The sequence below is a fragment of the Carassius auratus genome, chromosome 3 (genome assembly GCF_003368295.1).
Source record: "Carassius auratus strain Wakin chromosome 3, ASM336829v1, whole genome shotgun sequence".
NCBI classification, from domain to species: Eukaryota; Metazoa; Chordata; class Actinopteri; order Cypriniformes; family Cyprinidae; genus Carassius; species Carassius auratus.
In genome coordinates this window covers 3,955,047-3,981,424 of record NC_039245.1, presented here as the reverse complement: position 1 = coordinate 3,981,424, position 26,378 = coordinate 3,955,047, and the positions used below count along the sequence as shown (strand labels likewise).

Genomic DNA, 26,378 nt, shown 5'->3' with positions numbered 1-26,378 from the left:
TTTGGTCCTGTTCGGTAAGTTTGATTCAACAGAAAACAGACTGTGACGAATACGTTTCAAGATGTCAAAACATTGTGATCGCAGTTTCACCATCAATCGCCATAGTAACAGTGAGGTTTTTCCTGTTTATCTATGCATTTCACATCTCTAACTAGTAGTTATTCCTCCACATCCTCTCCGAAAATCATTCCTTCTGCTCCTGATTGTCGATATACCTCATTCTATCATTTGATCATTTGATTTTTTGCTATCCAACTATTCTAATCCTCTTTTCTGATTAGACCAGTTTACCCCCACCATCTCTCTCTGTCTGTTGAGCAGTAATCTTAGCAGACAGTACTAGTAATGTTGGGGAGTGCAGAGAGCTCCGGGATTACTGGGCTACTCTTATGCAAACACAGCAGGATTCAAGAAAATGCTGTGCATTATCATTTTACGTAACAAATAATTCATGCATGCATGCGAGCATAACATACTGACATGGACAAACATGATGACGGTGTAATACGTCATTATATTCAGTCCTTTTATAAAACACATACACATTTGGGTTATGATACATTTACATCTGCGGCAAAAAAAGGACACAGCTGCATTAAACAGCATTTAAGGTAACCTTGTTTTGCATTTTTAGCCAAATGAATTAAAAAATATATTTATCTTATTAATTTAAAAAGATTTTCAATGCATCAGATTTTGAAATTTGTTCATTATAATAAATTATAAATGAATGCAGATGTTTTTTTGGACATTCGTGTAACATGCAGACTAAAGAAAAATCAGTGGGGGAATATAAATCAAATGCATGTCAGCCATTTGCAGTCACAGGAACTTGTTTTGTCTGGTTCTGTTTAAGAAGCTGGATTTGATCTCTCAGACTCTGTTTCTCTCTCACTCTTGCTCTCGCACACATGGGCTTCTTCTCTGACTTTATTCCCTCTCTCTGTATCAATGAATCATTCAGGAGCCGTTGACTGACAGTGAGAAAGGTTTGTTCTTGCTCTGAATTGAAGAGCAGGGGGAAAGAAGAGTTGGCTGACAGAAGCACCACGAAGCAGAACAAAACTTGGGAGGACTGCTCTTCCTTCACTGCTTCCTGTGAACAGAGGAGCTGACAACTGAACAGGTCAGAAACTTCACCTCGGAATTCCAATATATACATTAGTTATTGTATTACCTAAAATTAACAAACAGTGAGCAATATATGTTTTAAAAATATTTTATCTTAGATAATTAAAATAATTTGTTAATTGTTTGTTCACTAAAGTTAACATATGCAACTTTTAATTTTAAAAATGAATTAGTAAGTGACAAAAGTAAGTTAAGTTTAGCATAATGTTGTAGAATTGTTGTTCATTTTTAGTTTGCGTTAACTTATATAGTTAATAATGTTAACAAATGAATATATATATATATATATATATATATATATATATATATATATATATATATATACATATAATAAATACAAAGGTTTACTGTACTATTATCTTACTACATATTTTACACATATTAATTCTGTTAGTGACCCTTTACAAAAAGGTTTCATTTGTTAACATTATTAAATATATAAGTTAACGCAAACTAAAAATGAACAACAATTCTACAACATTATGCTAAACTTAACTTACTTTTGTCACTTACTAATTCATTTTTAAAATTAAAAGCTGCATATGTTAACTTTAGTGAACAAACAATTAACAAATTATTTTAATTATCTTAATATAATTATAACATATATTGCTCACTGTTTGTTAATTTTAGTTAATACAATAACTAATGTTTACTAATATGACCTTATTGTAAAGTGTTGTAAAGTGTTACAATTCTAAAATATTTCTACCAAAGACTAAAATGTTATTTGGAATGTATTCTTTTTTAAACCGATGTATTTATTTTGTACATTTGTTCTCTGTTTTATTCAAGAAATGTCTCCGAAGGATATGTTGGAGTGTAAATCATATTCATAATCAATAAATAAAATGTGATGGCATGTGTATAATTTGGTGTTATATTCAGAAGTTGCAGATTTTAGTTTAAGTAATGTTCACATTACAGTATGTTAAATATTTGAACATTTTTAGAGACACACAGAAGAAGCTGTCAGATATGAGTCTGGGGCCTGCGTGCATTTTCCTGAGAGGAGCTAAAAACATTGTAAGTCTATTGACTTTTATCGATTATTTTATTTATGTTTTATGTTTGTCCTGTACTATACTGGAGTGATACAGATTACACTGCTACATTACAAAATCCAGCAATTCCAAGCAGAACTCATACAAAAGCAATCAGTTAAGTTATACATATCTGAACTGCTCTATCTAGCAGAAAAATGTCTCTTCATGCCAGTGGATATGAGTGATTAATGAGCACCTGCAGGAAACATAATGATACATATCTGAGAGATTGATTTTAAAATATATTTTGTAATAGTTATGTAAAGGTCATGCAGTTCTGCTGAATACAAAAATGCAGGTAAATGTGTAAAACTGATGCACACATATACAAAGAGATCCTAACTGCAGCTGTTTTACAGGAGCGTCCGCTGGCTGATGAGGAGATAGATGGTAAGCCATTTGTTTTACTGTGTTTACCCCGAAATAAAATACAAATGAAACCGTATTTAAAACCAACCATTAAAAACATATATAGTATAAATATAAGAGAGTAACTGTTTTAAATGATTGTAAATGAACTAATCACTTATTTTGTTAATGCACAGCCCCCTTTTCTGGTTCATTTATATAACCAGATTAACTTTACAGAATAAAATGCAAACCAGATGTGAAATGCCAGATGCCAATGCAGTTCTGTGAAGTCAGCGATCAGAATCTTTTACTGAAACTGCTTCTATTTGATAAACTTTTTCAATTTATGATAACATTTGTTGATGCATTAAATTATATTATCATCAGTTTAAGTGAAAAGCTGAATTGAGAAATTGGAGCTGCGTGACCTCCACAAGTTTGATTTGAGAATGATTAAAATCTGAATAAATAGTCACATGATCAAAGTCACAGATTTACTTGTTTGATTAGTGACCTAGACATTTGGACCTTTTTTTATAATAATAATAATAATAATAATACAAACTTTCTTTTAAGAAGTTTTTAAAAAGTTGGTTATTTAGAGGCCTGTTGATTCAGTGTTAAATCTGTGTGTGTTGCAGAGCTGCGCGAGGCGTTTGCCGAGTTTGATAAGGATAAGGATGGTCTGATCAGCTGTAAAGATCTGGGCAACCTGATGAGGACGATGGGCTACATGCCCACTGAGATGGAACTGATTGAACTCAGCCAGAACATCAACATGAACCGTGAGACAATGTTTTGTGATTTGATGCTCCAGTCAGTGCACTTTGTGCTAACGTCTGTTCATCACTCTGACTGAAACACTGTGGATTAATCTTAATCCATGGAAGTTTCATTTATTTATTTATCTTTTATCTGTCTCTTTGTCAGTTGGAGGAAGTGTTGATTTCGAGGATTTTGTTGACCTCATGGCCCCAAAGCTGCTGGCGGAAACTGCTGGAATGATCGGACTGAAAGAGTTGAAAGATGCATTTAGAGAGGTAAGAAAATGTGCCTTTTTCTTCCAATTTCAAAAACATATTTCAAATAAAACCTACAACTTGCTGTAATATTTAACTGTAATGTGTTCATATTTGTGTGTAGTTTGACATGGATGGCGACGGCACTATCACCACTGAAGAACTGAAGCATGCCATGCTCAAACTGCTGGGTGAAAATACAAACAAGAAAGAAATAGAAGCAGTGGTCCGAGAAGCAGACAACAATGGAGACGGAACCGTTGATTTTGAGGGTAACATAGATTCATATTTAATCGAATAATGTAGGCAGCATACTTTTGTTGACCCATTGTCATAATTTACTCACTGTCATGTTGTTCCAAACCTGAATGAGATTTTTCATTTGCTGAACACAACAGAAGATATTTCAAAGAATGCTGGAAACCTAATAGTCTCTGATTTCATATTTTTCTCCTTCTACTATGGAAGCGGATAGCTACCAACAACTGTTTGCTTACCAGCATTCTTCACAGTATCTTCTTTTATGTTCCAGACAGGTTTGGTACAACTGTAGGATGAGTAATTGATGACAGAATTTTCATTTTGCTGTGAACTGTCTCTTTAAAGTTTAAACTGCCACACATCTGCCACACATCTGTAACACTGACAGATCTAAAGTACTTTTATATATGTGAAAATGCACAGAAAAGGATCTTTAGACACCATCCTGCTAGACTGACCTTATTTATTAATTACCAAAGCTGAATGTTCTTTAATATATTAATGTCAGAGCAGTGGAGGTGTTTCAGTAATTAAATAAGACACATTCACCTGCGCTGCTTTATCTACAGTTGGCCCAGAGGAAACAACGGGTCATGTCTGTATAGAGTGATCAGTTTAGCTCAAACGTGCCATGAGTGCGAGAATCAACTGAGAAGTCAAGAACATGCTCATTCTGAACCCTGATAATAGAAAAAAATACACATTTTAAAATTGGCCACACTTTTTTATATAAATTAATTCGATAAACAAAAGCAGATATAATTTTCATTCCATGTTAGTATTGTTTATTTTTGACAGATGAATTCTTTAAAAAGGAAAAAATTTAAATAAATTCCCATTAGCGTAAGAACAATCTACTAAATTCAAGATATATTCTCTGAAAACGTGATTTTTTTACAGTGTTTTACAAAAATATGCATGTTTCCGCATATCAGAAACCATTTTCTAGATTCATATTTTGGTCAGCTGTCTCATGGAAAAGAAATCTGAATTACTCAAAACTAATAAAGTTAATATTAAAAAATATAGAAAATAATAGGAATTCATAACAAACATTCAAATAATAATCATTCAGAATAATAATTCTTCTAAAATGTTCACATGATGCTGACTGTTTGGAATTGAGAACCAAAGATAAAAATAATAGATTTTAGAAACATCTGTTAGTTATGGACTGGATACTAAGACTTAATCTGACAGTATCAGCTTTGACTCTCCAGTTAAAACTTTGGTCTTTTTCATCTTTCTTCTTCAGAGTTTGTCAAAATGATGTCAAAAAATTGAGAACAACCCGAGATATTGAAGAAGACCTGAAAATCCCTGCAAAGAACAAACCATCTGACTCCGTTAAAAATTCAATAAAGTCACTGGAGACGGTATTATGCATATGGGAACATTATTTTACACTTCTTTGTTTGTGTATATTAATACTCTTTGAGGGACACTTTGTTTTGCTTTACTGTTACATGACATCAAACACTGAATCTTCCTTAAACTCTGTAAATTATAATATTGTCATATATCAGTATTATGTAACAATATTTCAGTACATGTCTGATATATGTTCGGAAATGAATTGTGTCTTTCATTGGACATGCATACTTGAACTTTTGGCATAAAACCAAGTTAAAACCCCTCTTGGACTGTTATTAATTTTACATCAGTGTGTGTGTGTGTGTGTGTGTGTGGCCTGATATTGCTGTAATTTGATCATCTAGGCTTTAGTTAAGCTCATCAGTGAAAAATGTCATCAGAGGATTGCTGTAGTGCATCAGTGTGTGTCTGTACATACCCATAAAAAGACATTTCAAATTGAAAGCACACTGCATGAGTAAATGTTATGAAAGAAATAATCTGCCTCTCATTTCCCCATGCAAGTTCAATCAAGATTTACATGAATTCATTTAGCGGCAACTTTTACCAAAGTTACTTACAAATAAGAATAATAGAAAAGGATTTGTTTTTTAAATAAATAATAATTTTAAATAAATAATATCAGTAATGCTAATATGAACATTTTAACTTAATGTGTGTGTGTGTGTGTGTGTGTGTGTGTGTGTGTGTGTGTGTGTGTGTGTGTGTGTGTGTGTGTGTGTGTGTGTGTGTGTGTGTGTGTGTGTTGGTGTGCGTACACAAAAACCATTTTTGAAATATCTTATGAAGATAAAGACGTGTGTGATGTTCCATCCATGACTTTTCAGTTTAATAGAAAGTGTAAAGTATAAAATAAAAAGTGAAACATCTGTTTAAGTGGACTGGAGGACATTCTGCATTAGACCAATAATCTCAATATTGACACAGATTATTGGCACTTGGATATTGCACTATATGGCCTGAAAATGGCATTAAAGGCAGAGGTCACTGGGGGAAAAAATATAATAATAAATATAATCAGATCCTGCAGTCCACTAATCCCTTTAACCTCATCAGCTGATCACGCATTTCCACGAACTCCACGGCAAATCTGCTTAACTCACGCTTCTCAAACTGATCTGCTAAACCTGTGCTGCTCTTAAGAAACATCTGCTCCATGATGAACCTCTGTGCAGTCAGCATGCTGACTCCTCTACCTTAACTATCCAAAACCTTGCTCCCTTTTAATACAGTGAACAACACATATCTTCTGACCTGTAATTAAATTCTTCTATTGTTTCAGATCTGGCCAGGCAGCAGCCCAGATAAACCTCTGTGCCAGATGTGCTGAATGACCTCACTAAGCCATTAATGATATCCCCTCTGTCAACGATCTGTTTCTCTTGGAACGCAACAAGGAGAATGCATACACACGCACAGATTTACACAATATTACATCATAACCTGTGCATTTGTTCCAGGGTTCCTAGTAAATCATATGAGGCTTATTTGCGCTGCTGATTATTTTCAATGTTTATGAACAGGGTATTTAGGATTATGTATGGATGTCTTATGGAGTCAGTACATAAAGATTATAGCCTTAATGTTATCATCTGAAATAAACAAATTAGAATTAAAGCTGCAAGCAGTGTTGAAAGGGCCCTTGCACCGGAGCCAGTGAAAACAGTGAAAGGTTGGCAATATACATTTAAAGTGGTTTATATTGGAGGAAAATGTCAAAGTCATTTCTATATGCCAAACTTCCTGCTGCCAGCTGCTGACGTTATGAACTGAATATGGGCATGTAGATATCTTCAGGCCAGGACTCTTATCAAACAAGAAATTTAGGGCAGATCAGACATTTCATGTTCAAGTTATACTTATACGTACATTTTAGCCATTTCCAGTGTGTGTGCATGTGCGCGTGTGTGCAAGGTTTCATGAGTTTTTGAGCATGTTCACACTCAAAAAAAAACGATTTCATTATTTCATTTAAAATATTCTGGACTAGGTCACTAATCAAATAAACAAACGCATATGGACGTATACTATGATATATACAGTCTAATGTGTAATGGGGAAAAAAAACTATTATGCAAAATAATGCATAAATGCAATAATAATATGATAATAATTATTATAATAAAAGCATTTACACTAGTCTCTGACTTTTGGCACTCATTCTAATTTTTATTTGTTTCTTTTTAATATTTTTTTTTATGTAGAGAACATACAAGGTCAGTTGTTAAAAAAAGGCAACAATTTATTTTAAGGACCAATTCTGACTATTAACTGGCATGCATATTATTTATTGGCTGTTTGTTAGTTATTATAGTAGTTATCATTATAGTTATTAGTAATAATAAAGCACATATTATGCATGCCTTATTCTGCATGACCATATTTTAGATCTTTTAATTCTACTCAATACCTAAACTTAAGACTTACTATTAATATACAGCAAATTAGGAGTTTATTGAGGCAAAAGTTGTAATCAATAGTTAACAGAAATTAAAGTGAAAAATTAAACCTTAAATTAAAGTGAGACCAAATTTTATCTGTGATTTCATAATGTGATTTATTATATATCACATACATTCACAAATATACGGTGCCCTGTAAAAATGGGTGTAGAGAAACCTTTCACTTCACAGAAATTACTAGTAAATTTTTTTATGGGTTATGACAAGTAAAATTGTGTGCAAAGAAAATTTGTTCATTGTTTTTGTTGTTGTACAACTTGTTATTCAAAATCAGTAAATGTAAACTTCTATTAACCTGAAAATCATATTAAAGTATTATAAATGCAAATATTACATGTATTATTAAACATTAATATGTATCAAATTTATTACATTTAGCAAAGAAACAAAAATATTTAAGATTTTCACCCTTATTAATGTTTCCTATCAATCAAGTAAAGGAAGATGTCATGGCCAAACCCCAAACATCAAGAATAGTCCAAAATGTTTTCTTTACGAGACTCCAGGACTTTGACTCCATGATTTCAGAGCAAGTCACTGCATGGATGCCATATCGAAAATGAAAATGAATAACTGGGTCCTATCATAATAGATGAACATAATGGGTCGCTCTGGCTGGAGCAGAGACAATGACAGACATGGAGTCAGAGCAAGACTGAGAGAATTTGTAAAGATAAATTACATAATGCTAACCTACTTTCTTGTTTGTTTATTTGTATTGTTTAATCCCACTATAGGCATTTTTGTGCTCTGATGCTACATAATCCTTTATTTATCCGTCACACTCTCCTTCTGTCTTCCACTCATTGTATGCATCTAATCCAGTGTTTAACCTCTTCAGCTCTGCAGCATATTTTGAATTTTTTACAGAATTAGGCATACCAGAATTTAAAAGAGAGCCCTACTCGCATACTTTGGAATAAATTGATACAAATGGTCTCATTTGACAGAAAACTCTCTGAATTTTAAAACATGGGTAAAATATTGCATATTTTGTATTTTATATGTTTACAATACTGTGATAAACACTGACAAAAAGTCATATTTTTATTATTATTTTTTATTAAGTTTTTATTTAAGAGTCTGTAATTTAGGACTTGTTTGGTCTATGTCGCTTTAGACAATCTCTTTTGATTCCACTAGGTGGCATTAAACAGGAGAAAAAAGATTTTTTTTGATAACATCTTCTAAGCAAAAGTTATTTAGCTTTAATAGAAAGGAGGCATTAGACTCTCCAAGTGTACTTTTACAGTCACCATTTTTGATTACTGAAACCAGCAAGCATACCTGAACTTAAAAGACAGCCCTAACCACATACTTTGGAATAAATTCATAAAAATGGTTTCATTTTACAGAAAACTCTCTGAATTTTAAAACATGGGTAAAATATTGCATATTTTGTACTTTATATGTTTACATTACTGTGATAAACACTAACAAAAAGTCAGATTTTTATAATTTTTTTAATTAAGTTTTTATTTAAGAGTCTGTAATTTAGGACTTGTTTGGTCTATGTCACTTCAGAAAATCTCTTTTGATTCTACAAGGTGGCATTAAACAGGAGAAAAAAGAATTTTTTTGATAACATCTTCTAAGCAAAAGTTATTTAGCTTTAATCGAAAGGAGGCGTTAGACTCTCCAAGTGTACAGTCACCATTTTTGATTACTGAAACCAGCATAGCTGAACTTAAAAGACAGCCCTAACCACATACTTTGGAATAAATTTATAAAAATGATCTTATTTTACAGAAAACTCCCGGAAGTTTAACACAAGCACAAGATATTGCATATTTTGTCTTTTGTATTTTTACTATATTGTGATAAACACGGAAACAAAGTCAGATTTGTATTATTTTTTTAAAGTAAGTTTTTATTTAGGAGTCTGTTATTTAGGACCTGTTAGGTCTATTTCCCTGCAGAAAGTTTCTTTTGATTCCACTAGGTGACAGTAAAAAGATAAAAAAATAATTTTGTTGATAACATCTTCTAAGCAAAAGTTATTTAGATTTAACCAAAAGGAGGCGTTGGAGTCTCCAAGCTCTGTAGCTTTACCTGAAGAGACAGAATGTCTTATGTCTCCAAGTTTCCTCAAAAAACTCATGTCATATAATAAGCAAAATAAGGCAAAGTTCTGTTCTTGCATTTTATTTTACACACACACACACACACACACACACACACACACACACACACAAGATAAGTATCCTGACTTGCTGGCTCCCATTCTTCACCACTGGATGCTACAACTGCAAAACAAAACAAAAATGTATAAATTTACACTGCAATCCCAAAATACATGCTAAAATGACATACACAAAAATAATCCAGATATGCAAGTAACAGAAAGAGGAAAATAATTTGATTACACATACACAAATCCATGAGTATGTATAAATAAATGAGAACAACCCTTGCATATCTTATGTATATGTGAATTGCATTCATGTGTTCGTTGCGTGTGTGTAATTCAAATATGTAACGAACACATGAATGCAATTCACATATGCATAAGATATAAAAATGCACAAGGCAGTGCACGTATATATAATATTGATAAATAAATTCATGCAAAAACAAATTAGCATGCAACTAACGAAGGCAACCGATGAATGCAATTCGCGTATACAAGAAAGACATAAACTGCACAAGGCAATATACTTATGAATGCAATCGATGAATAAATTAATGCAATAATAATATTAGCATGCAACTTACAAATGCTTGATACAAACAACGTATACTTACTCAAAATCAGGGTCTTCTCCCAGTTTGTAAGCAGCTTCTCTGACCGAGTCAAAGCTAGCTAGCCTCGCTGCAAGTTTCAGTGTCGGACATCCGATCAAACTCCTCCAAAGCCGCCTCCACACCAACAAAAAACTTTCTTGAAGTCATTTTCCAAAATCACAAACCAACTTCCGATCAACTCATCAATAATCATCTGCGCCCGTTTGCGGCGTTTTCTTTAGTCCCACCTCCTCAACTTTGGAAAGGAACAACTCGGGCTCTGAATGGTCTAGAAGCTTGATCGATGTGTCTATGGAGAGGGGAGGCTGTCAGCTTTCATGACATAGGACGCACTGCGTGATGACGTCATTGCAAGTCGAAAGGAATCAAAGAGAGTCAATACAAATACTGGTCATGTTTTACGCTGCATTGCATGTTTTGATCTGCGCATCTGAGACATATTATAGTGCCGTTTAGCCATGCATGCTCACAGACACACGAGAATGCTCTCATTTTGAAGAAAACAACCTAATGTAAAAGCTGATATAGGATTTTAGGCTAGTATGTGAGCACAGATGTAGTTATCAGCGCAGAAATATGACGCATACGTTTGCTTGTTCACATAAGTAATTTCAGTTTTCGTGATTCTTTTGAAAATTATTATTTGTTATGTCACTGTAATGTATAAGATCGGTGAAATAAAGTACACAGTGACATTCCTGAGAGTGAGAGCTTTCATTTGATGTGTGACTTGTCCATGTTTGGTGAGTTTGTGTGCTATAAATATGAAATATGAACATTATTCATCTGATTTTCTCAAGGGGGGGTGGTTGTGGAAGAACGAATTTATACCTTATTATTTTCTTTTATGTAAAATTAATGCAAATACCATGGGACTTGCAAGAAAGCAGAGGTTCTACGCTTTCAAAAAATACCATATATGACTAGTTTTGTGCTTCACAGTTTATAGATTTTTTAAAAATAGTATGATGACCTCCCCGCGGACCCACCGGTGGGTCCTAGGGCGTGGCCAGAGTTCAAGAGGTTAAGTATTTAAAGCGGGATGATTTCAGCTTCTTCAAATCTTTATGATATAACAGGTTTGGTGTTCTGCTCAGTCTCTTCACCTCAGCATGTTCGGTGTGTCACATTTTCAGGAAAGAAGTTTTGTTTATAAAAAAAAAGTCTAACTTTTTTAATATAACATATAAAATGCACCCAAATGATAAACTGATCAACAATTTTTCCAAAAATATGTGATAGGTGCTAACCTTTCCCAACACAAATGGTCCATCCATTAATAACACAACCATTAATGCTAAATCTGCTACTTGTCTCTGTTTAGTCTTCCCCACTCTTTTCTCTCACTATAGTCCTCTTTTGCTTTCGTCCTTTACATGAACAAACTTGATTGCTAATGTTTGTGCATTAACCAGTCAGCACTTGCAATTTTTACGCAGGCTCAAGATATATGGGGTGGAGAACAGTATTGTTACTGTCAGATCAGATATTGAATCTATTATATGTTATAATTTTACAATATGGTTTGGTAATTTAGGTCACAACTACAAAATGTGGTTAGGAGAGCCAGTGCTCCTAACTTCCCTTCAGAAGATTTTTGAGAGGTCTGTGAACCAAGTCATATTCTCCATTAATAAGGAGAAGCCTATGAGCTGATGCCCTCTGGTAGGAGATATACTTGTAAGATAAATATGAACAAATTCTCCTTAATTACATTATAAATTACATTATTAAATAATACCAAATGATCTCTCTGCGTGGGTATATGGGAAATGGGTATTGTGAAATGTATTTAGTGTAATATTAATATTGTGAAGTTGAACATTTGTAAAGCTGACCTGCTTTCTTGACTGCTCAAGACAAATTTCTCTTTATGGAGACAACAAAGGATGCTAAACGAGTTTTGCCCTAGTTTGCCATTCAATAGCTTACCTTTACATCCTTAACCATGTTCATTGCCTCAATATAATGACTTCAAATTATCTAATGATTGGTTTACGAGCAAACAAATCACCCCAAGATCATCTCAAATGTTGCTATAAAACATTTAAAACTTACTTTTGTTTTGTTTCACTAGTGCACAGAACTTTCATGAACACCTGGTCGAAATATTTAAGGCGTTTCACATAATTAGGTTACAAGGACCTATGCTTTGTAAATGTAAACGATTCTGTAGTGAAACATGTCACTGTCGACGATTTAACATGTATATATATATTTTCTGCAGTGTTTTTCAGATTGAAAAATAAGAAATTGAAGGCGGACTACACGAAGACCTAAAGGACGTCAGTACCAAAGCAACCCACGAGAGGACGCTGTTGGTCACGTGGTGATAGGACGAGGTCACGTGGTGCCACACAAGCGCGTTCACGAACCTGCAGATTATTAATCTAAATGAAGGATTTAATCTGAGATCACATAAACGGCAACATGCTTTATTTATATCTTAGCTTTTGTACCCGCTAAAATAATATATTAAAAACAAATGTAATTTCGAATAAGTCAGGGCATTAATAATGCTTGTTAAATCAATGTTTTTACAGAAATCTACAGAAAAAGATACAAGGAAAAGTTTACAATTTAAAAAGGCCAAAATCTGACACCTAAAAACAACAGTGCAGAAGAATCAATGGATGCACACAGCTCATGGTAGTCAATGATGTTTTCTTTTATTTGTTGTTACAGTATTGTAAATTGTACTTAACTCCAAAAATTCAGACCGTTCCCACCCGAGCGGAGGGGCGTGGCCTGTGGCATGTCAGTCAAAGGTGGGAGGGGCTTCAAGGCTCTTCCACTCAGTTTAAAAATGAAACCATATCCATCCACTGCTCTCAAGGACATCCGCACTGCAACCAGTGCAGAATCAAACAAGTAAACCAGAAAACCGTAATGCTTGAAGTCGCATGAGTTTAACAAGCCTTTCATCTCAACTTATCTTTAACCTGACATCAATGATCCTACCTCTCAAAGCATTTACAAGCTCTACCGATATTTCCTGAACAACGTGACAAATTCAACAGAATTAAGAAGTAAATTACTTAGTCATTTATTTATGTTCAAAATACATGTAGTGAAATGTTTCCTCAGACTCTCTGCGGAACGGGCTTGGGATTCGTTACTCCACTGGTGCACTCTGTAAAAAGCTGATGGTTGCAAAATGAACCAAAAACCATTAAACAGTTATAATATTTAATTATAAAAAGAAATGCTGGTATCACTTAACATATCTTAAGTGAATCCAAAAGAATTTGGCAGCAAATGATGAGGTTTAAAGTCAGACTGCACAAACCACGGATACACATGCATACTGTGCACATTCACGCTCATGGAAATGGACATGTCCTGGGTAAGGGATGACAGTATCCTGTTTGGAAGGGCTTGATGATGTGGCACGTTGTGATTGGCCACCAGGGCTGAAGGAGGTAAAATAAAAAGTAGCCTCTATTGTGTTTCTTCCATTCTTATGGCTCTCCCTAGTCCTCGCCTGCTTTCATCCCTCGCACAGACCCTTGGCTACGCATCTGAAAATTAAAACAAATAGATTTAATAATCTGTCACATGCAAGTTTTTTAAAAGAAAGAAATAAATACTTTTAGTTAGGACAGATTAATCAAAAGTGATAGTACGATTTTTAAAAATGCTTTAGAATTTTGTATTCATCAAAGGAAAAAAAAATTATCTAGATTTCCCACAAAAATATAAATCAGCACATCTGTTTTTAAAATTAATAATAAGAATAAAAGATTCGCTAACACTTTACAATAAGGTCTCATTAGTTCATGTTAGTTAATGCATTAATAAAACAAAAAAATAACAATGAACAATACGTTTGTTAAAGTATTTATTAATCTTCATTTAAAAATAAGTTTATAAAAATGCAACTCTTCATTGTCAGTTCATGTTAGCTTAGGTCTATTGAAAAATATTAATGTCCAACTTTTGATTTGAATAATGCATTAGTAAATGTTTGAATTAAGTAATTTAGTTTGCATGAACTAACAATGAAAAATACTAGTTATTTAAAGTTAAATAACAAAACATTATTGCAAAGTGTTAAATTATTATTACTGTATTTTTGATCAAACACAATGCAGCGTTGGTGAGCATAAGAGACTTTCCAAAATTGACCGACAATAATGATTAAAATACCTTTGGAACAACAAAGTCCAGCTTTATGTCACATAAAACTGATAAGAGTGTAACTGCAGGTATAAATCATCTCCATTAATCCGGATATCTTGCAGTCATTCTGTCGATGTGAGCAGAACTGTTTGCATGGTTTCTACAGAAACACAAACCTGGTCCAACTCCCTCTGTGTTTCTTCCTCCATCCTACGAATGTCATCCATAGTGAGGTCCACCCAGCGGTCCAGCCAACAGAAGAGCTGCCGATGGAAATTAGTGAAAAGCCTTTTCTCCTGCTACTCAAACAGAGAGAGAGAGAGATGGGGATGATATTAGTACAACAGCATTAACAAAGACTAAACTAAATTAACTTTAGTTCTATAGGAGTTATTGTGCAAATTTTGAGGTCTGCTGATAATGCCTTTTTTGCAGCAGTCTGCTTTCTCATTTGCTGTGATTCCACAGAGCCCAGGTATCCAACCAGCACAAGTAAGTAACAAGTAAGTAAGTTAAGTGTTTTTGTGCTGGTGCCATATTGAATTCTTTAGTACTGATGGATCACCTTATGAATGAAGTTCTCCACACGTCCCTGCAGACCCCACCAGCGAAAGTGAACCGTCACCAGCTTGTACGCTGTCATATAGGGACAGTTACCATTATGAAGCTCTTTCTGCAAGAGACAGAGATGGGTGGGTGCATGAGGAGCAGATATTGCAGATAATCACTCACTTTGATAGCTAAATACAATCAATGTGAACAGAAGCTGTGCATTCAAGACTGAATGAGAATATCAATGACAGCATTAGCTCAGTTCTCAGAAAAGAATAAATCCAAAATGGCAAACAAGGCAAGAGAAATATGTCGATATCAAATAAACCTATTTCAGTACTTAAAAGTATCAATAAAAAAGTAGCTTACTGTAATTTAAACTGTTTAACTCTCGTGTCATGCCAGCTACAATAGATATACTAAAGGCAAATTAACTGCAGTTATTTCAATAGAAATCCACACAATCTGAAATCGTGCGTGAGGACAAAAGATTTCCCGACATGGATTTGGTGTGAAAGTGAATTCTGTGTGTGTGCTGTGCATTATGTATCACTGCATTATTGACAATAAGCAATGAACCTGTAAAAGGCAGCTTTCTATGTAGGGAGTATTCATCAAGGAAGCTCACTAGGGGTTTGTTCTTATATGCATATATGAATATGGCCTTTTGTGTACCTTCCATTCAGGTCCCAGAGGTCCTCTCCCAGTTTTCTCCGAGTGGTAGATGGCAGGGTCCTCTTCTGGTTTATAATCCTGAGAGATGAATGAAACAGAGATGGAGGGATGAGGAAGTAAGATGAGAAATATAAAAGCAAAATGGCAGGTCAACAGAGAATTCTGTGCTTATGTATGGATTTGATTTAAATCTGTAGGATTTTAATGAACTCGACATGAAGTAGAATAAGATTAAGACCTGGAGCGTCTTTAGCACTAATACAAATTCTGGACCTATAATTTGACAAACACAGAAATGCACTTGTCTATTTCAACTCACCACATCATCCACCTGAGAGCGATCAGCTATATCGATCGGCACAATCTCAATGTCCTCCCACTCCTCAGGAGGAAGTCCATGAGGCTGCACGAGAGGAAGAATACAACATTTCAGTGCAATTACTTATAGACGTATTGGGGTAGAATTTTGTATTATTCCAAATTAATAGATTATGATCCACAAAAAACGTAGAGAGATTTACAAAAAATTAACATATTGACGAATAAATAAAATAGGATCCACAGATAAATCTCAGAGTTTCACAACAATTAATTAAATTCAATGTTAATAAACAGGTTAATAAATAACATGATTGACAATAGCGAGAATGTGCTATGATTGGTCAGTGAAGTGTGGCCGTTATCTGATTGGCTCGAGTAGACGGTGGGAGGAGTTTATACTTTTGTGGATTCTCAGCATCTTGACATTAGAAATGTTAGAAATATAGCTTTTATTTTCAAATCTCATTTTATTTATTTGTGAATTTGTTTAATTCTTTGTAAATCTCCTGACATTTGTTTGTGGTTTATCTATTTATGTGGAATAATGCAACAATTCTTTCCCCATATAGATTTAGACTTTCAAATGGACCTATTCATCGTATGAACAAACAGCTTAAGTCAGATCTCTTTTCTATTCTCAACTGTGAATAAGCCTGTAACAAAAATGACATCTGCTAAATACATTTTTAAAAAAGAAGACATAATACAGGAAATTCTTATCAAAATTAACATTATATTTACGGTAATAAATCTAACTGAGGCGAAAGTTTGTTAATCAACCATCCATCTTAACCAACAGCAGCTTGTAATGCTTTTTATTAATTTTTTTATAATGTCTGCATTTGCAGTTGAGTAATGTCTCCATTTGCATTGCACGCAGACTAAAAAAATATTAGTGAAAGACTCTCTGGTTGAAAGACTCCACCTGTAGCATCTGTCGCAGAGTTATTTGGCACGTAAAGTTACTGATAAACTGTGAATTAACACTCACATTCTCAGTTGTTTCCATGTCTGGTTTATGCCAGGTTTCAATCTTAATGAAGAAATCATCCTTCATGTATTCATTCTGAAAAGCAGAAGGAGAGCATCACAAACTGAATTCATTTTGAACACAGTATTCAGATCAAAAGAGTGAGACATGCTGACTAAACTCTGATTCAGCAAAAACAACCCATGAGGAGTCTAGAATGATCTCAGAGCGTGATGATTTCAAAAACACACTTACTGTAACAACTGCGGTGTCCCATGATTGATTCAGTTGTGGGAATGAAGAGAACAATGAAAAGTGATTTTTTTTTTTTTTTTGTACAGATCAGTAATTGATCAATGTATTAAAAGCAAAAGCAAAAGAAAAAGGTAGAATTATTCACTCTCATTCATATTTAATCATTTATTCACACATGCACAAAATAATTAGTATTTACTAACTAGTGCGACAGTATGGATAGGCGTTCCAGGCTTTCTCATGAAAAACCAGGGCTCCTTCAGGGGCAAACATCTGAATAAAACCGGGAACCTTGCTGTAAAAGAAAATTAATATTCATAATATTGCTTGGGAATAGTTGTAAAACAGAGTTGTTGTCACAAGGGCTGCATCTCATTAATTATAAGACTCAGAAGACCAATTACACAAAAGCTTGTCTTCTCTAAAAGTGGTTAAGTATATTTATTTTAAACAATGCAATAATTAAAATTAATTTTATGAATATTATCCTTCAAACGTAATATTTCTTTGATAAAAAAGCAAACACAATCTTTGCAATTGTTTTATCGTTTACATTTAGCTGAAAAGTCTATTATTGTGACTTAACTCATGTAATATGACAACATGTCCCATGAATCAGTCAAATCGTTTTATTTTATTTTATGCAATTTCAAAATATTTTTTTCCTTGATGAGACAAAGTAAGAAGTGTGGAACTTGATCCAGACTTCCCAAAACAGTACTGATTGGGGTCTTTTAAAAATGTCTTTATATTTTTGAAAGTCTCTTATGCTCACCAGGGCTGCATTTATTTTATCAAAAACACGAAAACTGGAATACTGCGAAATAATATTTATAATAACTATAGAATATATTCCATAGAATTGTAATTTATTCAAAGCTGAATTGTCACATAATCTTTCTGAAAAATCCTTCTTATTTTCTGACTTGGAGCTCAAGAAACATTTCTTATTATCAATGTTGAAACAGTTCTTTAAAGAACAGAAAACATAAAAAAAAAGCATTTATTTAAAATAGTTAATTTTGTAACTTTTGTAACATATACTGTTATATATAATGACTCCAAGTTAACGGCAGTGTAAATTTCACTCCATATAACTAGAATAGTAAGTGTATTTGCTAAACAGAAGATGTTTCTGCTAGAGCTTCCTACAACAATTATCTTACTGATAAAGTGCAACCAGCATGGCTGCCAACATCATTAAAGCCTCTACACATGCTCTCACCTGTGTATGTGGTAGATCTTGTGGGTGTACTGGCCCTTCTCTCCGTCCTTCTCATAAGGTTCATTTCGGAGGACCTCGATCCCTTCTCCTCCTCCTGTGTTGTTCTTACTGGCCTCTGCAACCGAGTACAGTTGGCCAACCTGGTACTGAGAGCGGGGCGAGCGGGTGTTACATAAATTACTAGTGTCAACTGCCCACCAGTTCACAGCACAACAGAGACAAACAATGCAATGCCGAAGAGGTGCTGCTGACTCCATTAAAGTGAAGGAAGCTGTCTAAATATTTGCTTAAACAGAAACACAGATACCCAGCTGGCCACAGCAGCCGGTTACTGAAAAAGCAGGCACTCTTACCTCTTCTACTGAACATGGCAACAGCACCTGGCTGAACAGAGAAGTGAGCAGAGGTTAAAAACCGCTCAGACTCATTTATTCTCTCATATCAATAACAACAGCCTCGCGTCGCGCCTGTATAACGGGTGTGTCGTTAGCCGGCCCCGCTTTATTTGGCCATTAACCGGCATTTAAACACCCAGCAGAGTCTGAACTCAATATATAACTCTTATTAAATACCCATCCTATCATGCTGTGGTGAATAGCGGCGTCGGTGAGGACGCGGTCTATTAAACTCTATAATACTGTATCAGACAGGCTAACGTTAAGCGGCTAGCGTCACATCCAAATCACGGGCTTAAAATTATCTTGTTTATTATGCCATATGGTCAATTGTTTAAAATACGGCAGCCGCTAACTATAAAATACAGCGTAACTGGATCTAGTTAATGTATACAGTGAAAGCCACTCACTATTGCTTGATGAGTACCATCCCGAATCTGAGACAGAACAGTACATTCAACAACAGACTGCGGTCGCCGGAAGTGAGGCACGCGCGTCATCAGTGGAGAGGGGCGTGAGGAGGACACGCAGGGGGTTGAGAAGAGAGAGAGACCATGATGGGAAGGGAATTTCGTGGGACTAACAGTCTTGTCTGATATAAATTAAACAGTAGAGACTGAGTATTCTTATTTTTCCTCATTGTGAAGTCTACAGTCAGATAGATAGATGGATAGATGGATGGATGGATGGATAGATAGATAGATAGATAGATAGATAGATAGATAGATAGATAGATAGATAGATAGATAGATAGATAGATAGATAGATAGATAGATAGATGACAAGTAATGCGAGTTATGCAATCAGATTATTTTTTCAAGTAACTAAGCATGCAGAACTGGGAAGTAACTGATTAGGCTACATGTAATCTGGATTATGTAATAAGATTCCAAAAATTAAGTAGGCCTACTTGTGATTAGATAAAATTGCATTTGAAAATACTCATAATCAGTAACATTTTTATTGATTACATATTATTTCACACAATAGCAGTGTTCACAATTTATTGATTCTCCGTATTTTTTCTTTTTAATCTTTTAATTTTTTCTTTCTAAAATATCGTAGCAAATTCATTCAGAAAGTCTTCCAGTTTTGTGGACATTCACACAAAAGACCAGTCACTTATCAGCTGGGTACAGCATCTGACCACTGGGTTTACAAAAATCATTTTCAGGGGTAAGATGCATTTCAGCTTTGCATCAAGTACTTATGAACACATTAATTTTTATTTGAATTATGGTGGGTGGGTTATTTAACCATGTATAACCATCTCTTTGGAAGGCTTTTGTCTTTCAAAAACATAAAAATGCACATATTCATGTTATTTACATGTAATACATGGATTTCCAAACTTTCCTGTCATCTGAACCTCTTTTACCTATATTTACATGAAGTTCCCTTGAGATTTGAAAATAAATATGTTGATAATTAAGTGTAACATTTGCATGTTCACAGTTCTATGAAGTTGGTTAATGGTCACATGATGCAGGTAAACAAATTTCATATTTTTAGTTAAGTGATTTATTTTGACTGATGATATTTTTAAACAATTTATTTTAATTTTACAGTATTATGATCTAATGTTTAGCTTTTAATTAAACTCATGAACCCCCTGCAGTTGCTTTATGAACCCCAGTTTGGGAATCCTTGATGTAATATAATGTTTAATGCACTTCATGTTGTTAATTACATCAAATGGAATATATTTTCTTACTCTTACTCTATTTTTATATCAATATGGTACAAGATTGTCCTGTTTAAATCAATGTGATAAACGAGTTTGGTAATAGTAATCTAAAAGTAATCAAAAAGTAGTCTGTTATGGATAAATTTATAACTATAACTATGCTAGTAAGGTAACACATTACTTTTTCATTTACAAGAAAATATCTGAAATACTTTTAAAATAAGTACTGGCAGTTAATTTGTTTTTCCATTTATTGACTGACATCTCTCTTGTCCCTATAGTGCAGAAGTTGTATGTGCACTGTGTAAACATGATGGTTACTGTAGATCTAGAATAAATGTGAACATGCATTTACTCACTTGCACAAAAACAGATTCACTATTCTTCAAAATAAATTCAATTCAATTCAAGTCTATTTGTATAGCGCTTTTTACAATACATATTAATTGCAAAGCAACTTTACAGAAAATTAAGTTTCTACAATATTTAGTAGTGGCTTATCAGTGTTGAGTTTCAGTTTATGTGCATATGACAGAACTGTACAGAAAAATTAATTAAAGTTGTAATAAAACAGGTGATGAACACTATTAACAGTGCAATCATGCAATCACACTTGGTGTTCTGGATCCAGACTGAAGCTTGTGTAAATCCTAGTTACTTTTTTTTCTCAGTAACTGTAACAGATTACAGTTACATTTATTTTACAATTAAATTACATAAATCCATTACATGTAACTGGTTTTGTCCCAACACTGATTTTAAAGACAAACCATTTCGGTGACCCCCAAAAACATAGATATTTATCAAAATATATGGTTATGTTCCACAAAAAATGTAAGTCATACTGGTTTGGAATGAGATGAGGATGAGTAAATGATCCCAGAGTTTTCGTTTTTGGGTAGGCTGTCCCTTTAAAATTAATAAAAACATGAGCTCTGTAAAAATTGCAATAGTACTGTATTTAGTTAATGTTATTAGTTTCTATTTGGTTTATATTTATTACTCTCTCTTTAACCCAGACTGCTTTAACCACACTCTGGAATCTGTAAAATGATTTTATCTTCATGTTATATAATTGATTAGTTACTGTAGATACGGCCTTTATGCATTTCACTGTTAAATGATGATCAAGTAAGCCTATAATAATCATTGACATAGTTAATTAAGCTTTGGCCAACTTAAGAGTCAATCAATTTAAGGCATGCATACGCATTTGAGAACATTTAATTATTTGAGCATTTAAGTAAAAAAAAAAAAAAGTCTTTTGTAATATTTTGTTTATATTTAACCGTTTATTGTAATGCTCAGATTCTTGTAAAAAAAAAAAAAAAACACTTTCATATGGCACAACATCAATGCCTACAATTTGAATTTAAACACAGAAAGAAAAAAAAAAATAAATCACATTTCAACATCTCAGCATGCAAAACACTTTGTATTTATTTCTTAAAGTGCAGATAACACATTGAATACCATTAGAGGTCTTATAGACGTACAGTATACATTAGCATTTCATACAATGTAGCAGAACAGATATACAAAAAAACAAACAAACAAAAAACTTTTATATGCACTCTTTCAAATGTAAATGTTCAACTCGAATCTTTGAACAATATTGTAATATTCTCCAAAAAAAATTTGAATGTAGCATACAATGCACCAGAAAATCAGCAGTAGTGGTCCACAAGAACATCCAAATAAATGCTCCAAAAATTCTTAAACAACAAATAATTTAAATGGAATTACAAAGAAACCTAACCAAAATTAATTACACTGCTCATCTCTTACTTAATCCACCTCTTCAATAGTGGGCCCCTGAGCACTGGCCCCTGATCCTCCACGTGTCTGAGCTCCACATCCTCCAGCTGGCATCCCTCCCTGATACAGTTTAGTGATGATTGGATTGCAGACTTTCTCCAGCTCCTTCAGATGATGTTCATACTCCTCTTTGTCAGCCAGCTGGTTGTTTTCTAGCCAGCTGACGGCCTCGTTACATTTCTCAATAACTTTCTTCTTGTCGTCCTCGCTGATCTTTCCCTTCAGGTTCTCATCTTCCACACTGTTCTTCATGTTGAAGGCGTAGGACTCCAGAGAGTTTTTGGCAGCAATCTTCTCTCTTTGCAGATCGTCTTCAGCTTTGTACTTGTCTGCTTCCTGCACCATCCTCTCGATCTCGTCTTTACTCAGTCTGCCCTTGTCATTGGTGATGGTGATCTTGTTCTCTTTTCCAGTGCTTTTGTCCACCGCGGACACATTTAGGATCCCGTTGGCATCGATGTCAAAGGTCACTTCGATCTGCGGGACTCCACGTGGAGCAGGTGGGATTCCTGTCAGCTCAAATTTACCCAGAAGGTTGTTGTCTTTTGTCATTGCCCTCTCTCCCTCATAGACCTGGATCAGGACCCCGGGCTGGTTGTCTGAGTAGGTGGTGAAGGTCTGGGTCTGTTTGGTGGGGATGGTGGTGTTGCGTTTGATCAGTGGCGTCATGACTCCACCTGCCGTCTCGATGCCCAGGGACAGTGGAGCCACATCCAGCAGCAGCAGGTCCTGGACGTTTCCAGATGTGTCTCCCATGAGGATGGCGGCTTGGACCGCAGCCCCATAAGCCACTGCCTCGTCTGGATTGATGCTCTTGTTAAGTTCTCTGCCGTTGAAGAAATCCTGCAGAAGCTTCTGGATCTTTGGGATTCTTGTTGATCCTCCGACCAACACAATGTCATTGATCTGAGACTTGTCCATCTTGGCGTCCCTCAGGGCTTTTTCCACAGGCTCAAGTGTTCCTCTGAAGAGGTCCGAGCACATCTCTTCAAAGCGAGCTCTGGTGATGGACGTGTAGAAGTCGATGCCCTCGTACAGCGAGTCGATCTCAATGCTGGCCTGAGAGCTGGACGAGAGGGTCCTCTTGGCTCGCTCACACGCTGTCCTCAGCCTCCTCAGGGCCCTCTTGTTCTGACTGATGTCCTTCTTGTGCTTCCTCTTGAATTCTTCAACAAAGTGATTCACCATGCGGTTGTCGAAGTCCTCTCCACCCAGATGAGTGTCTCCAGCCGTGGCCTTCACCTCAAAGATGCCATCTTCAATGGTCAGGATGGACACATCAAAGGTGCCTCCTCCCAGGTCAAAGATCAGTACGTTGCGCTCTGAAGCTTTGCTTTTGTCAAGGCCATAGGCAATGGCTGCAGCTGTGGGCTCGTTGATGATTCTCAGGACATTCAGTCCAGCGATCACTCCAGCGTCTTTAGTCGCTTGCCTCTGGGAATCGTTAAAATATGCAGGAACTGTAATAACAGCATTCGTCACCTTATTTCCCAGGTAAGCCTCTGCAATCTCCTTCATTTTCACCAGGACCATGGAAGAGATTTCCTCAGGGTAAAATGATTTGGTCTCTCCTTTGTACTCAACCTGTACCTTAGGCTTTCCTCCATCACTGATGACTTGGAAAGACCAGTGCTTCATGTCAGACTGCACAACTGGCTCATCAAACTTCCTGCCAATCAGCCTCTTGGCGTCAAACACGGTGTTGTTGGGGTTCATGGCCACCTGGTTTTTAGCTGCATCTCCAATGAGCCTCTCGGTGTCTGTGAAGGCAACATAGCTGGGTGTTGTTCTGTTCCCCTGGTCATTGGCGATGATCTCCACTTTTCCATGCTGAAACACCCCCACACAGGAGTAGGTGGTGCCCAGGTCAATCCCAATAGCAACTCCTTTTGCAGATGACATCTTTTTCACAGGTAGTTAAGAGCTAACTATAAGAAATTAGAAATCATTTAAATATGTATAATTAAATAAAACATTTATACATTGTGCAAAAAAGCAGTAGGCAAAAAATATATATAATATTAATGTAATTAGTAAATAAATATATGAATCAGGAAGGTCTATGGAAGGATCTAGAGGCTGACTAACTAAATACCAAATGCACAAATAAAAATTATTATTTTTATAAAGTTCCAATTGATGTTAATAGTGTTCACGAAGCGTTAGAGAACCAATATTGGTGTTTGAATATATATTTAATTTATCTTTAAGACACAAAAGCAGATATACACACTTAACAGTGAAATAATACAGAGATTAAATAAGATAAAAAAGAGAAACTAAACAAGAATAATTTGCAGGGACACGTCAATAATGCGGAGATAAAATAAGATAATAAAGAGAAACCAAACAAGAATACTATAAATATGCTTACCTCAAAATATTGTATTAGTAGATGCACCGTAGCTTCTTCAACAGTTTTGATTCTTCAGAGTCTTCACTTTCGTTTTCTTCGCGGTAATCGTAGCTGGTCCTGCAGAAACACTGAAGCTCTCGACCTCCGCTGCTGTTTATATAGACGTCTGTCTCCTTCTTCCACGTTCTAAACATTTCTCGAAGGCTCGCGCTGAGCTGACCAATGAAAGGATGAAACACAGAAAGTTCCGCCCATGGCTGCTGTGGCAGCATATAGGAACATTCATGTATTTTCTGGAGCCTTCGCTAAGATTCTAGTCATAAAAATGAAAAACTTGTTTAGTATTCGTATAGACTGCATGTACAGCATCATCAACATTCAGAAAACTACTTAATCTGTATAAAACACATCGGATTTATTTCTGACAGTCAATCCAAACGCTTTCTTCTTCTTTTTTTACAATAATTAAATACAACATTGTATAATATCTGATATCTGTGATTGCCGTTACCCTGATGGATTTATTTATTTGTTTCCAGCATGATTCATTTTCTAAGTTTAATTCATCATTCAATTTAATTCATGAATTCATCGTTCAACATATCATCCAGAGCATACAATGATTGAATGACTGATATTCATAAATCACATTCCCGGTGAAACACTGATGTGTGTCAAACGTAATTAGAAGAAAAATCAATTTAGGTCAAATGTTTTCATGAAAGCTAAAATGTTTGCCTATCTTGTCATTTTAATCTTAAATGTTAAAGATCTTGTTTTGTTAAGCCGTAGTCAATAGAGGGCACTAAATGCACATGAAAGAGAGACAAATGTTTCTTTTGTGACAAACACCTGTCTGTTCATGTACTTTAAGATCTACTCTGGTATGCACTATAATGCTTTTTCACTGTTCTTGACAGTCTGCTGATCTGGTCATTATGAGTGAAAGGCACATTTACCGTTTACAGACAACAAACGTGTGAACAGAGATTGTAAACAGCCAACTACACATTGTCCAAAATTATCAGAAGTGATTTGTAAATAACAATAATAATCAGTTTAAAAAAAATACCAATGTAGTTTTAGTATTTAAGAATATATACATTTCATAAATATGAAAAAGGATGCTATGCCTTAGATCATTATCAAAATCAGTCATGAATGAGTCTTTTGCTACCTTATAAAAACATTATATTATCTTTATATTTAACACTGAATGAACATCACATTAAAGACACAGATCCCTGCTGATCTCTGATGACAATACCAGCTCATCATCATAAGCTTCAACCAAAACAATACAGTAGCCTATTCGGTGGAAAATAGTAGCCTTTTTTCCTTTCTACTCTGCTGGGAGACTAATGTTTACTGAGTGAGGTTAAGAAACTTTACTTTAAGCAGAGTCTCCGTATTTAAGCCTAATGAATGAAATTTGTGCTTTATTCCACTCCAGAGCTATAATTATTTACCTCTTTGATATAAACAAAAATAAACAGAATATTCTATTGATGTGTCCCTGCAAATTTTCTATGGTTACACAAAAAAACACGCTCTGAATATACAAGATGTAAAATGGGGAGTGGGAGCACCATAACAGTAAAAAAAAAATAAAC

The 26,378-nt window shown here is 34.9% G+C and overlaps 3 protein-coding genes and 1 long non-coding RNA gene across 4 annotated transcripts; 1 reads left to right on the top strand and 3 right to left on the bottom strand.

Annotated features, from left to right (window-relative positions):
- The first annotated feature begins 521 nt into the window (after window positions 1-521).
- On the top strand, window positions 522-5,444 carry LOC113041486 (calcium-binding protein 5-like). The gene is made up of 8 exons (XM_026200061.1): window positions 522-611; window positions 965-1,126; window positions 2,085-2,157; window positions 2,537-2,567; window positions 3,170-3,313; window positions 3,459-3,568; window positions 3,672-3,819; window positions 5,064-5,444. Exons 3-8 carry the CDS (start codon window positions 2,110-2,112, stop codon window positions 5,090-5,092), a joined length of 510 nt encoding a protein of 169 aa, XP_026055846.1. The 5' UTR covers window positions 522-611; window positions 965-1,126; window positions 2,085-2,109; the 3' UTR covers window positions 5,093-5,444.
- A 4,358-nt stretch (window positions 5,445-9,802) lies between these two features.
- LOC113044071 (uncharacterized) lies at window positions 9,803-10,538 on the bottom strand. The gene is made up of 2 exons (XR_003275849.1): window positions 10,390-10,538; window positions 9,803-9,890 (listed from the first exon to the last, which is right to left on the bottom strand). It is a non-coding gene; the product is annotated as an uncharacterized LOC113044071 (long non-coding RNA).
- Window positions 10,539-13,036: 2,498 nt separating this feature from the next.
- On the bottom strand, window positions 13,037-19,418 carry LOC113044061 (phosphatidylinositol transfer protein beta isoform-like). The gene is made up of 11 exons (XM_026203656.1): window positions 19,315-19,418; window positions 18,863-18,893; window positions 18,510-18,655; window positions 17,488-17,579; window positions 17,285-17,292; window positions 17,051-17,125; window positions 16,058-16,141; window positions 15,739-15,816; window positions 15,077-15,184; window positions 14,688-14,810; window positions 13,037-13,910 (listed from the first exon to the last, which is right to left on the bottom strand). Exons 1-11 carry the CDS (start codon window positions 19,332-19,334, stop codon window positions 13,863-13,865), a joined length of 813 nt encoding a protein of 270 aa, XP_026059441.1. The 5' UTR covers window positions 19,335-19,418; the 3' UTR covers window positions 13,037-13,862.
- A 2,589-nt stretch (window positions 19,419-22,007) lies between these two features.
- Window positions 22,008-24,939, bottom strand: LOC113044026 (heat shock 70 kDa protein-like). Its single transcript, XM_026203619.1, has 2 exons — window positions 24,784-24,939; window positions 22,008-24,337 (listed from the first exon to the last, which is right to left on the bottom strand). Exon 2 carries the CDS (start codon window positions 24,309-24,311, stop codon window positions 22,380-22,382), a length of 1,932 nt encoding a protein of 643 aa, XP_026059404.1. The 5' UTR covers window positions 24,312-24,337; window positions 24,784-24,939; the 3' UTR covers window positions 22,008-22,379.
- Between the last annotated feature and the right edge of the window lie 1,439 nt (window positions 24,940-26,378).

What these genes read in the sequence shown, in the direction of transcription:
- LOC113044026 (XM_026203619.1), bottom strand. Translation starts at nt 24,311, where the DNA reads ATGTCATCTGCAAAAGGAGTTGCTATTGGGATTGACCTGGGCACCACC.
- LOC113044061 (XM_026203656.1), bottom strand. Translation starts at nt 19,334, where the DNA reads ATGGTACTCATCAAGCAATA. An exon ending in ACATGGAAACAACTGAGAAT is followed by an intron (nt 16,142 to 17,050) that starts GTGAGTGTTAAT and finishes CCTCTCGTGCAG; the next exon opens with CCTCATGGACTTCCTCCTGA. An exon ending in GCTCTCAGGTGGATGATGTG is followed by an intron (nt 15,817 to 16,057) that starts GTGAGTTGAAAT and finishes TTCATCTCTCAG; the next exon opens with GATTATAAACCAGAAGAGGA.
- LOC113041486 (XM_026200061.1), top strand. Translation starts at nt 2,110, where the DNA reads ATGAGTCTGGGGCCTGCGTGCATTTTCCTGAGAGGAGCTAAAAACATT. An exon ending in TGAGAGGAGCTAAAAACATT is followed by an intron (nt 2,158 to 2,536) that starts GTAAGTCTATTG and finishes GCTGTTTTACAG; the next exon opens with GAGCGTCCGCTGGCTGATGA. An exon ending in CGGAACCGTTGATTTTGAGG is followed by an intron (nt 3,820 to 5,063) that starts GTAACATAGATT and finishes TTTCTTCTTCAG; the next exon opens with AGTTTGTCAAAATGATGTCA.